Below are 13403 nucleotides of genomic sequence, written 5' to 3' on the forward strand. Positions count from 1 at the left end.
CTTCCTCTTCTGAGGTCATGCTTTGATCCAAGGAAAGAGTGTCTGTCTGAGAGTCTTGCTCTGTGCTGCTACTGTAATGCTCCTCTTTCTCTTCTGCTTCCTCTGTTAGACACTGATGATCAGCTGTTGAAGCTTCTGTTCTTGAGAATTTTTCTGCAGATGTTATGTCTTCTTCTGTGGTTTCAACTTTTTTCCTTTCTGTTTCTTCTAAAATTATGTGATCTTGTTTGGTAGATGCTTCTGACCCCGTCTTATCCTCTCCAGATTTTGTTTTAATGTTTTCTAACTTAAAGTCAGGGTTTAAGTCTTCATTCTCCTGCTGATTGGGTACATCTAATTCTGTTTCGCTTTCTTTCTCATGTTCATCTGAAGTCTCTTTATGTGATATAGTGCCTTGATTTTGAGCAGTATTATCTATGTGTGATTCCTGCTCTTTTATGCTGTGGTCTACTGGCTCTTTTTCATCTCCATTTTGAATTTTACCAGATAACTCAGTTTCTGTACTGGTGCCTGTCTCCATCTCAGGAATCTTATTCGTAGTTTCGTCTCCTTTGCTGGAAATATCTTGCTCGTCCTGCAGTGTCCTGTCCTCTTCTGGATTGTGGTCTTGGTAAGAAGAGGATTCTTTTTCAGCCTTGCTCTCAGTTTGAGTGAAATCTGCTGTGTCCCCTCCTTCAATTTCAGATTTTGACTGTTTATCATCCTTCTGGTTGGATATGTCTGATTCTGTTTTGTCTTGATTTTTGTCTTCACTTGCATTCTCAACCTCTGAGAGAGTGACTTCATTTACAACTGGAGTGTCAGTTTGTGATTTTTGCTCTTGATTGCTGTCATCTTGTGTTGTTTTCCCTTCTATGTCCTCTGATATGGTGTGGTCTTCTGATTCTGATTTATCTCCAGTCTGAATCTCTCCAGTTAACTCAACTTCTGTGTTGCTGTCCTTTTCTAAATCAGGAGTTTCTTCTGGTGTTGTCTCTCCTTTATTGGCAATATCATGCTCATCCTTCAATGTTGCTTCCTCTGTTGTGTTGTAGTCATCTTCAGTAGAGGTGACTGTTTGAGTCTTCTCCTCTGATGTTGTGTCCTCTGCAGTGTCTCCTTCTTGAATGTTATTTTTTGACTCTACATTGTCACTCTGGTTGGATTCATCTGTTTCTGTACTGCTTTCGTTCTTGTTTTCATTTGAAGTTTCTTTTTCTGAGATGGCTCCTTCATTTTGAACTAGAGTATCCGTTTGTGTTTCCTGGTCTTTGGTGCCATGTTCTTCTGTTTCTGTTTTGTCTCCATTTGGAATTTCACCAGGTAACTCTGTTTCTTTGTTGGTGTCCTTCTCCATCTCAGGAGTCTCTGTTGGTGTTTCATCTACTTTGTTGGATATATCTTGCTCAACCTGCTGTGTTGTGTCCTCTTCTGTATTTTGATCTTCATGAGAAGTGGATTCTATTTCAGTCTTGTCCTCGGTCGGAGTGGAATCTGCTTTGTCTCCTCCTTCACTTTCAGGTTTTGACTCTTCCTGCTGCGTCTGGTTGGATATGTCTGATTCTGTTTTGTCTTCATTTTTGTCTTCACTTGAACCATCGGCTTCTGAGAGAGTGCCTTCGTTTACAACTGGAGTGTCAGTTTGTGATTCTTGATCTTTATTGCTTTCGTCTTTTGTTGTTTTCTCTTCTGTGTCCTCTGATATACTGTGGTCTTCTGATTCTGCTTTATCTCCAATTTGAATCTCTCCAGTTAACTCACCTTCTGTGTTGCTGTCCTTTTCTATGTCAGGAGTTTCTTTTGGTGTTTCCTCTCCATTACTGGAAATATCTTGCTCATCTTTAAGTGTTGCTTCCTCTGTTGTTTTCTGGTCTTCCTCAGTAGAGCTGTAGGTTTGAGTCGTGTCCTCTGTTGTTGTGTCCTCTGCAGTGTCTCCTTCTTGAATGTTATTTTTGGACTCTTCATTTTCAGTCTGGTTAGATTCCTCTGTTTCTGTACTGCTTTCGTTCTCGTTTTCATTTGAAGTTTCTTCTTCTGAGATGGCTCCTTCATTTTGAGCTAGAGTATATGTTTGTGTTCCCTGGTGTTTGGTGCCATGTTCTTCTGTTTCTGTATTGTCTCCATTTTGAATTTCACCAGGTAACTCTGTTTCTGTGTTGGTGTCCTTCTCCATCTCAGGAGTCTCTGTTGGTGTTTCATCTACTTTGTTGGATATATCTTGCTCATCATGCTGTGTTGTGTCCTCTTCTGTATTTTGATCTCCATGAGAAGAGGATTCTATTTCATTCGTGTCCTCGGTTGAAGTGGAATCTGCTGTGTCTGCTCCTTCACTTTCTGGTGTTGACTCTTCCTGCTCCTCCTGGTTGGATAGGTCTGATTCTGTTTTGTCTTCGTTTTTGTCTTCACTTGTATCCTGAGCTTCTGAGAGAGTGTCTTCATTTACAACGGGAGTGTCAGTTTGTGATTCGTCTTGTGTTGTTTTCTCTTCTGTGTCCTCTGATATGCTGTGGTCTTCTGATTCTGATTTATCTCCAGTCTGAATCTCTCCAGTTAACTCACCTTCTGTGTTGCTGTCCTTTTCTATGTCAGGAGTTTCTTCTGGTGTTTCCTCTCCATTACTGGAAATATCTTGCTCATCTTTAAGGGTCGCTTCCTCTGTTGTTTTCTGGTCTTCCTCAGTAGAGCTGTCTGTTTGAGTCGTGTCCTCTGTTGTTGTGTCCTCTGCAGTGTCTCCTTCTTGAATGTTATTTTTGGACTCTTCATTTTCAGTCTGGTTGGATTCCTCTGTTTCTGTACTGCTTTCATTCTCGTTTTCATTTGAAGTTTCTTCTTCTGAGATGGCTCCTTCATTTTGAGCTAGAGTATCTGTTTGTGTTCCCTGGTCTTTGGTGCCATGTTCTTCTGTTTCTGTATTGTCTCCATTTTGAATTTCACTAGGTAACTCTGTTTCTGTGTTGGTGTCCTTCTCCATCTCAGGAGTTTCTGTTGGTGTTTCGTCTATTTTGCTTGAAAAGTCTTGCTCATCCTGCAGTGTCGTGTCCTCTTCTAGACTGTGGTCTTTATAAGTAGAGGATTCTATTTCAGTCTTGTCCTCAGTTGTAGAGGAATCTGCTGTGACTCCTTCAATTTTAGGTTTTGTGTCTTCATGCTCCTCCTGGTTAGATATGTGTGATTCTGTTTTGTCTTCATTTTTGTCTTCACTTGAACCCTCGAGTTCTGATAGAGTGTAGTTAGTGTTTGATTCCTGCTCTTTATTGCTGTCATCTTGTGTTGTTTTCTCTTTTGTGTGATCTGATATAGTGTGGTCTTCTGATTCTGTATTTTGTCCAGTCTGTTTGTCGCTGTTGGAGTTTGGAAAGGGGATGTGGTTTGGGTTGAAATTTTGGTTCTGAATGCTGTTTTTCTCTCGGTTGGACAATATATGTGTTTGTTTAATATTGCAAAAATATTGCATTTGTGAGTGTTTTTCCTTTCTGATACAGATTCTTCTCTTCCCTGTATTCTTGGTAATTGTCTGTGTGTCCTTTTCTGTTGTGGTGCACAAGTACACTGTTTCCTCTTCCAGCCTTGATTTAGATTGTTTTATACAGCTGCTTTTTGTTTCATGTTGCTGGTTGGATTTTTGGGACACAATGCCAGTGTGCTCAGTGTAGATTTCTTTTCCTAGCTCCTGTGTTTCTTCTGTGAAAGCTTTTGCTGATTTGATCATTTGAGTGTCATGTTTATGTTTTGTGCACTGAAATTCTAAGTTATATTGGTTATGTGAGGTTTTCTTTTCCGTTTTATATCTAATGCACTTCCAGACTTTGTTCCGCCTTTTAGATGTGTGTGTTATTACGTTTTGGTGCTGGATGGACGATTTCTTTGTTTGCAGGCTGACAGCTTTCTTTCCTATATTGTCTTTTTTGCTCAGGGAATGTATCCTTTGACTGGGAGCACCCTTTGATATTTCCATAAGTCCGCTGGAACTTTGTGTTTTAGACTCTCGTTTCTGGTAGTTCTTTTGCTTTACCAAATATCTTCTCTGCCTAAGAGTATCTTCTCCTGTGTCTTCTTGTATGGTGTATATGTCTTTATGTTGTTTTTGGGTCAGTCTTTCCATTTCCAAATCTGGCTCCCTTTTGAACATTTCTTCTTCGTACCTCATTAATTTATTAATATCATTCTTTGTGTTCGCTTGTGTTTGAAATATTTCTTTTCCTGTGACATCCTGCCAGTCAAATATGTCAGTGACTCTGTTTTTATGCTGCCTTATCAGTTCTGTTTCAAACTGTGGGTCAGCTTTAGATATACTGGTTTCTAATCCATCTTTTGGCCCTGTCATTTTGCTTTTTAGTTGTTTGTAGTTGTAGGGTAATTTTCTTGAATTATCGTTATCCTTATTGGATAAATCTGTGTCCTTGTCCTCTTGCTGGCTGAATCTATCCTCTCCTTTCAACTGGTTCAAAATGGATATTTCTTTTAGAATGCTTTTAAGGCTGAGAGGAGATTTTTCCATTTCTTCTTGTCCACTGAATTTGCCTACTATTATGCCCTTCTTGTTTTTATCTATATCTGTGTACTGATACTGATCTGGGGTTTTATTTAGTTGTTGCAGTTTCTGTGTTTTTGGTCTTACCCTTTGATTGTGGTCAAAGATTTTTACAGGTTTCCCTGTAAAAAACTTCTTGGTCAGAATCATTTCTAGCTCTGCAACACTTATTGGCTTCAGATCAAATGGTTCAGTGTTGCTCCGCAGTATTGCTCCTTCTTGAATTTTCTCAGTACTACTGTAGTGGTAGGCACTCCAGGAGAACTTGGGTATTTTAATGCGGTTTTCTTTATGAATCCCAGTCCACTCTTGCAAATGGCTTTTGAGATCAGAAGGAATGATTCCACTTACTACATAGGTTACTGCTTGAATGTCTGTAATTGGTCCCCTTCTGTTTTGTGCCTCGCTTAAGCTGATACTTGTTTCTTCCTTCATGTAAGTGCTTAAGAGCTTAATAAAAAAGGAAACAAATAAATAACCAAACTAAGTTTGAGTGCAATACAAATCAAATAAAAACTAATGGACATATTACACACAGGCTATTCAGATGTAGATGATCACAAAGAAGGAATTTGCAGTGCTGGGCGAGAGGCAGGTGAAACATGGGAACCCACAGACAGCTTGCAGACTGTGTAGGCAGCACACATGCAGGGAACTGCAAAGTGCTTTGCACACACAGACACTGTGCTGGGCGGGCAGCATGCACAGAGGGGAACTGTGCAGGCAGCTGTGCTAAGCACACAGGCATCATGATCCTGTAGCCAGTCTGGGACTCAGAAAGCACTGCAGTGTGTGCAGACAGGCAGAGAGCAGCGGTAGGTTAGGAAACGAGGATATGAGCACTGTCTGAGATCATGGTCAAGCAGGGTCAAAGCTGGTGAAAGCAAACTAAGGAGAGTCAAAAGCACAAAACATAAATCTGGGAGACAAGTTCAAAGCAAGCCAGGGTCCAAGCTAAGATACACAGTGTAGAGAAACAAAGCCAAGGGAGAGATGTGGTACAAAGCAAACAGAGATTCTAAACAAAGCACTAGGGAACAAAGCTAGAGACACACAGGGGCAAGGATTCGAAAGGCAGAGAGACAAAACTAAGGAACAAGACTCAAGGGACTCAAAGTCGAAACTCAATGACTATGCCCCAAGCTCAGTCAGATCTGAGTATTTATCTTGAGAAGCATCTGGAACAGGCATGGTTGTAAACCATACCAAAGATCTGCATGGTTGTAAACCATCTCCGTTTTCTCCAGATCTACAGTTAATTGGTTTCTGCGGCAACCAGAGCAGAGACACAGGTTGACAGTGATATAATCAGTTTCCGCATCAAAGCTTGTTTGCACCACTGCTTGTCAGCGGAGGCAGACGTAACGTGTTCATCATCAATCATAGATTTGGGAAGCAGAGTAGAGATGGTAAAGTTTATGTGATCAGGGGCAGGTTCTGGAAAATAAGTGTAAATCTAGAACCTTTCACATTTCCACCAGTAGGGAAAGACAAGAGCTTGGAATATTGTCAGCTACAAAAAGAAAACAAACCTTTATCAACTCTATTGGATATATTTGATATTGGATAACATTTAAAGACGTTCAACAGTGGAAGGTGGTCTGGTTCTTTAAGTGACTTGATTTTGTATGTTAGCATTTTAAATAATACTTATAAAGATTCCAGTATCCACTGGAATCTGGATTTGGCATAATAGTTAATAATTAATGTTTAAACATTTAAATAGCTATATTGAACTGGTTAGTTACAATTAATATTATGTGGCCGACCCATTTTTTTCAGTACATCAATAGCAATATTCATTATAAATGAGTTAAAATTACGAACTGTACTTCTCCACATTATCTGCCCTGAAATTGTTTTGGCTTCTCCAAACATTGCCCTCAAAACTTCCCCTGGGGTCAATATTGATGAAACCACCTCCCACCCAAATGAAAATGAAAAATACGCAAGATGCTTTCCCCAGAAAACAAAAGATCTGCCACCCACCACCATGCTTTTGCCAAATCAGCCTCTGCTCCCACTAAACTGTTTTGATTAAACCATAGGAAACATTGACAAATATCAACAGAGTGGTGTACTGCAAGCTCAGCAATTAAATGCAAAGCAAGGAAAGTAGCAGGAATCTCAATTTCAAATAGGGGCTGGACTAAAATGAAAAGCCACTTCATTACTCAAGCAGCTGGAAGAATGTGGGAAAAATGACACAGCATTTTGTTTTAAGGTAGTTCCATCTGATGCATTCAGAAAATGTCAGTATGAAATTTGTAGATTCACAACAAAGTTAGCAGTTTAAAGTGGGCTTAAATGAATCCTCTCATTTGAAATTCATGACTTTCTGATTTGGAAAAAAATATATTGACCGAATTTCTTTAGTCCTTCAGATTGTTCTTAATTTCAATATTTTCTATTTTTTTATTATTTTAAACAAAAAGTTCAATGATTATTAACAAAGGTGGGAATTACAATCAAAACATTCTCCTAATGAAGTATTCTTAGCTATGCACAGGTCCAGTTAGTGAATTCCTGATTTCTGGTACAGGAATAAAATTAAAACTGTGATCCATGCACCATGAGTTAATTCCAAAGCACAATTTCCAATTCCCAACTCGCAACAAAGTAATAGAAATGATATTCCCATTCCCATATTTGGCAGGTGGGTTGAAGTCTGCATTTAAACATTTAAACAGCAGACTGGTCATTAAAAAAAGTCAGAAGGCCTAGAGGGGCGTCCTGAAAGTCCGAAAATATACTGTATGAAGCTCATTTCTAACCATTCTGCTTTTAAAACTTTAAAAAAATGTTAATAAAACAAGTCTAGTCTAGGGTCTTATTAAATAGTTTGTATTTGCCCATAAGCCAGACCTAGTTACCTTGAAGAATCAATGTTCAAACCCCTCCCCCAGAAAACAATATCATTTATCACATATCAAGGAAGGAAAATTGTGCTACCAGGAGAAAACCCCTTTCAGAAATCAAACCAGAAAGGGGGTCCAATCCAATAATAAAGCTTTGTGGACGGACCAACTTAACAGAGCTCTATGATAAAAGGTAGAATGCTTAAATTTCAGAAATAAACATTCCATTCTATATGAATCTGAAGTACTTCTGCTTTTAATGTATTTTCCTAAAAAATGTAGCTTGCTCATGTAGCTGTCCATCATTTTGTTGCCCACATGTTCAATACATAGAATTACAGGCCTTTTAATAATCTGATTTCAGAGCCAAAACATATTATTTTACTGAAAACTGTTTTCAGAGCTAAAACATCCGACACTTCCTAGTAAATAATTATAAAAAATAAAAAGCTCACTGCCCCAAAAGTATGATATTCTTTGCTAATGCTCAGTAAAGCAGGAAGATAATGTATATCTGTGTATTAAGCTATTTATTAATCTATAAACATTTCAAAGTATCTTTAAATATCATTACTGAAGTGCCAGCTGTCTTTGTATTTTTTATACTCTATGTTTTTTGTGCAAAGATGTCTCTAAAACATTTAAGGCCAATAAATAGAATCAATTAAAAAATGCAGCAGACAAAATAACAGAGAATTAGAGCAGGTGCAAAATAAATGTAAATCCAGTAATTGACCGAAATCCTAAGAAAAGTGAAAGGATGTGTTAAGAGGAAGACACAATAAACACTGAAGAAAGTGCCAAAAGAAGGAAGGAAAAGAGAGTTTGGAGCAAAGGAACATGAGGAATGAGATGATATACATAGAAAGGATGAAATGTGTCAGATGGATACAGGGAGAGAGAAATTGGAATGAAGAAACCAAACTGTGCTCCAGCCAATTAAAGTCTAACTCCATAGTCCACAGAAAAACATGAAGTAAATATGTCTACAAACTGCAGGATGATTTTTAGACAGGTTTTTGTCTCAGAACGTATAGCTAAGTAGTGATGGACTGATGTCCTACCTAGGTTGTAGTCCTGTCATGCACCCAGTGTTTGGATGATAAACTTTGGGTTGCTATGACCCTAACCAGGAATAAGAGACTTTCTGATAATAGATTGATACATTGTTCAGAGTTCAAGATATTTAATAATTAGATTAGCCCATTGCTATGTAGTTTTCTGCCAAAAAAGAGACTTTGATTGTTTTTGTTCATAATCCTTTTTAAGACACGTTTTCCATGATTTTAAAAAAAACATTTTTAACTTACCATTGGATCAATGTGCCAGTTATTGATATCTGATAGAAATTCATGACTATTCATGACTTCAGTGCTGTGAGCAGAGTATATAGGAATACGTCTTTCTTGGTCAAACAATGCAATGTAGAAGCATTTGTTGCCAAAACACTGGCAGATGCGGTCCATTTTGTTTGCAATTTGCTCAAAGCCTGAGGGTTCCTGGCCATTGAGTAAATTTCTTTTGCAAAGATTCCTGTCCGCAGATTCCTTGATCCACTTGACCGTCTTTCCTTTGAGAAGCAAGGGGAAGGAGGTGCCCAAAAACAAAGCTAGCCACCAGAACTTCATTTTCAGCCTGGACAAGTGACCCGTCAGTGCACCAGCCACAAAGGCAAAACATTCAGTTTTATCTCTGTACACTTATGAGCCTGCTGACTTTGAATATTGAAATCAACTGTCATGAAGTTGTTCACAAGGTTTTCTTCAAAGAAACGTTTGTTATTCCAACTGTAGGTGGCCAGTTTTACCCGGACATCCACAATTTAAAGGAGCTCCACGTGTGTTATACAGAATTAATCTGTTTCAAAATTAAAGCACAGATACCAGGGTCTCCAAGTTCTGAGTCTCTGGATACAGTCTCCTCCAAATTTGAATGAGCTGGGAGATCACTGATATGTACAGTTGTAGACGCAAGTATTGGTACCTTGTAGAATAAATTAGATAAATCACTAGTAGTACTACCATTTGATCAGATGAATGAGTGTTCAGTCATGTCTGAATAAGCATTACTGACTACTAAATATTAGTATGTTTTAACAAAACTACTGTATATATTACATTTATTAAATTGTAAAAATTGAAATAACCGTGTTTCAGTGACAGAGTGCCACATAAAATGTAAAACTAGGTATATTTTTTAAATCTACAGTACATTCTCATTTTCAGGTTTTAGTTCTGATTCTCAGAATAAGTATTTTGACTTTACGGTTTTAATTCTAAAGGACAAAATTATTTTTCATAGCTATAGTAGTAGTATCCAAGAATTAAAATATATTTAAAAAATGCAGATGAGAGGATATAAAAAAACCTGAAATATATATAAAAGGCAAAATAAATGAAGAGAAGCTAAAGACCTCAATTCAGGATGTTTATACAGTATTTTATAGAGAGAAATGAACTTGAAAGTGAAAAGTCTCAAGTAACTTTTAAATTTCAAACTGAAAATAACCAAGCTTTGGCTTAAATCATTCCAGAATGTTTTGTGTTGTATGTTGTATTTCAGTTGAAATATAAAAAGAATACAACTATGTATGTGCTCAAATCAAAAACTGGAAATTGGAATAGTATGGAATATTTCATGGGAGTTATTCACTAGGACAGCATAATCTTCTCATGAACCTTCAAAACCACATAATTTCCATGTCAAACATATCCTTATTGTATTGCTTCCAGACATGTGACATTTCATCATTTTTTTTTGTTTACATAAGATTTACCTAAACTTGCCTTCTAATTAATAAGAGAATGTGCCTTTGTCTGGTATGTTGGAAGAGAAAAATACATTTAAATTTGGAAATACAAAAATACACTATTTCAGTTATTTCAAAAAATAACTTTAATTCAATTAAGGTGTTGTGGCTTTATTCTGTAATGTCTTGTCAAAATGAACTGAAACTTTTCTCTTGCTGGGAATGTTTCAATATGTCGATTAATTAAACTGCCGTAAATACAGTAATGGATGAATGTTATCAATAAATCTGAAATGCATCTTATTCATGCTTAAAGGGTGCTTAATCACTGACTGAATTCAAGATGAATGAGATAAATAATACCTATGAATGATTAATTGTATGTTTGTTGACAAAATTATCTTGTCTCTGAAATATAAATGCTGTGTATGTTTCAGTGCTACTTATTTGTTATACATTTGTAACATCTAAGACTTCAGGTAAAGTGAAAACTTCATTAGCATGTCACTTACTTTTTAAAAAATTCTGGGGTAGAAAAGGTTTTAAAGAGGATGAAAAGGAAAAACACTGCATTCTTTATAGTTGTAGAAGAATGCCCCCAACCATTGTTCTCTAGATTGCAGGTTATTTTTGGTCAAAACTGAATTTAAAGAAGCTAAGTGTTGCTGCCAATGAGAACAACAGATTTTCCAACCTTTCCTGTGTTTCTAACCACCTCTGGTCAGAAAGTTCATTGAATGCAATGGCCTCAATCTGGAGCCCACTCACATTTACAGTAGCCACTGCTGGGCTTTTCTGGGAAAGGGGAAATCATGACAATGTTCACACTGAGGCACTGTTTGTTCTCTGAGTAAATGGAGAGCCACAGGGAACAGTGACCCTTCCATCACCTTATACAGTCTTGTCTAAAATAGCTTTTCAGATAATTATACTTGTGTCAACCGAGGACGTACTGTGCTTTGAAAGGAAAGAATATTACTTTGTAGGAAGAGTGCCATTTAACAGTTTAATTGGATAGTATTGTAAAAGTGCCGAGCTGGCACAGTGTTTAGCATTGCTGCTTCATGGTGCTGGAGTCCTGTGCTCAAGTCCAGACCTGGGGTGCTATCTGAGTGGTGTTTGTATGTTCTACCTGTGTTCACATGGAGTTTTCTCCATGTTCATCAGTTTCCTCCCACAGTCCAAAGACACACTGGTAGGTTAATTGGCTTCTGGGAAAACTGGCCACAGGTGTGAATGTGTGTGCCCTGCAATGGCAAGGAGGTGCTGCTCCCTGTGGGGTACTACAAAGCAGCAATAGTCCAACTACACAGCAGAACAAGAAGAAAACTGACAAGATGCTTCACTGATTGATCAAAGGGGAACTTTAGGTAGGCCAAGACTGTGCAAGTACAATGTGGAAATTAGCCAGGACAGCTCCATACACCTCTTCTTTGAACTGTGCATTCAATTAATGGCATTCCAAAAGACAGCACCACCTACAGTACAGTCGGGCCTGTTCCTATACTGAGGCACTGGTTTGAGAAACCTTATCTAGAAGGAAGAGCAGACCTGTAAGTGGCACTGACACCACTTTTAGGAACAATCTGTTTTTCCTTCACAACCCATTACAGACCAGGCACAGCCTTGCTTTGCAACGAGGTCCAAAGAGAAATTATCACACTGCTGTCAGACAGCCTGCATTAATTGAACTACTTTGTTACTTTTTAGTTTGTTAAAATTATTTATTCTTTTCAGAACCAGGAACATATCATTCAAACGGTGTATTTAACCTAAAGCAGTCTGAACCTGCTGAAATAGAAGCTTACTTTTGCCTATCTGATTCCTCCATGAATGTAGGTTTTCACATGGGTAAAATAAAATGCAAAGTACTTTTACCTTGGTTTAGTAACTGCTCACATGTTTTATCTTCCAACAATACCACACTGCAGTTGGACAAAAGGGCAACTTAAGCCATGAATGTAATCTTAACTATGAAAAGTAGACACCACTTTTGGTTATTTACTTCATAACCAAAGCAGAATTTGAAGGGGGGCTCTGATCTTGAATGTTTGAGATATTTATACCAGTAAGCTAATATGTGAACCAACATTAATATACAGTATATATATATCACTGTCGTATAAATAACTGAATGATCATGATAGTTTAATGTTAGTTATAAATAAATAAATGTATGTATGCTTACATACTCCAGATGAAGGTACATAACTAGCTGTTCTATAAATTTTAATACGTCTTAGAAATGAGTCCAGCTGCTGTTGGATGCTGTTTGAATTTGATCATACGGCATATTACAGTGGATTGGAATTTAATTGGTGAGAGAAAACATTGGTAATTCATTTTTTTATGATAGACGTGGGCTTCATTTATGTATAAAAATATTGCAAAGGTAAACCTCATACACTAAGTTTCAAGTCCTGTTTTTGTTGCATTCATCTAAGAGTATTTCTTAATTTATGTCTGTGGATCTTGACATGATTTTTATAATGAGCCTGATTTCCTGAAGTTTAAGCTACTGGAGGCTTTATTTTATATACCTGTACTGTACATTTAACTACAGAAGATAGTCTACAGCTTAGTTTATTGCAAGAAGTATAGTAACTTAGTCCTGTACATTAGTAACCTCTAGAGGGCAGCAGCTGTTACTTTAAGTTAATTGCAATTGAGTACATCTTTAGCATGGAGCTGGGGACTAATTTCAGCCAAGTCCTTTGCAATTGGTATTAACCTAGACTTAATACCGATCTTGAGTACTGAATATGGGATCATCCCCAGTTAGTAAGTGCTTTTCATGTGTTCCAATTTACCCTAAAAGATTAAGTGCATTATCCTTAACAATATTATTTTTTCTATACAGTTAGAAGAATTGTCATTGTTTTTTAATATAAGCAGGTAAGATCACAGTGAATATTTAGGAAAAGGATATATAAATTATATTTTAACTGATCACATGTATCTTTCTGTTATCAGTGTCAGTTTGTTGTTTATCATACTAGATGCATCCTCTGACTTTTTGTCTTAACAAATGACTTCTGATTACTAATTAATACAGGAGCATACACCAGAAGCATGTCAATTTGGAAAAAGTCATTGAGTCATTTACAAAAAGTCCACTCACAACAATTAACTGGCATGGCCAACATCATTCTCAATAGAAAAAAAACAATTACACAGAATGCAGTTTAAAGGAGATTTTAAATTATATACTGTATTATACATATACCAGTATATATACAAGATTAATAGATTATTGAAAACCTTTCAGTTTAAATTGTCTATTTAA

The 13403-nt window shown here is 37.2% G+C and overlaps 1 protein-coding gene across 1 annotated transcript in view; it reads right to left on the minus strand.

Moving 5' to 3' along the window:
* The window catches only part of LOC138225565 (serine-rich adhesin for platelets-like), a 35413-nt gene that overhangs the window by 18357 nt on the left and 3653 nt on the right, over positions 1-13403 (minus strand). The window contains exon 2 of the mRNA XM_069186009.1: positions 505-3320. Within this exon, the coding sequence (XP_069042110.1) occupies positions 505-3320 (2816 nt within the window). The remainder of the gene's footprint in view (positions 1-504; positions 3321-13403) is intronic.

Source organism: Lepisosteus oculatus, chromosome 2 (genome assembly GCF_040954835.1).
Source record: "Lepisosteus oculatus isolate fLepOcu1 chromosome 2, fLepOcu1.hap2, whole genome shotgun sequence".
NCBI lineage: Eukaryota > Metazoa > Chordata > Actinopteri > Semionotiformes > Lepisosteidae > Lepisosteus > Lepisosteus oculatus.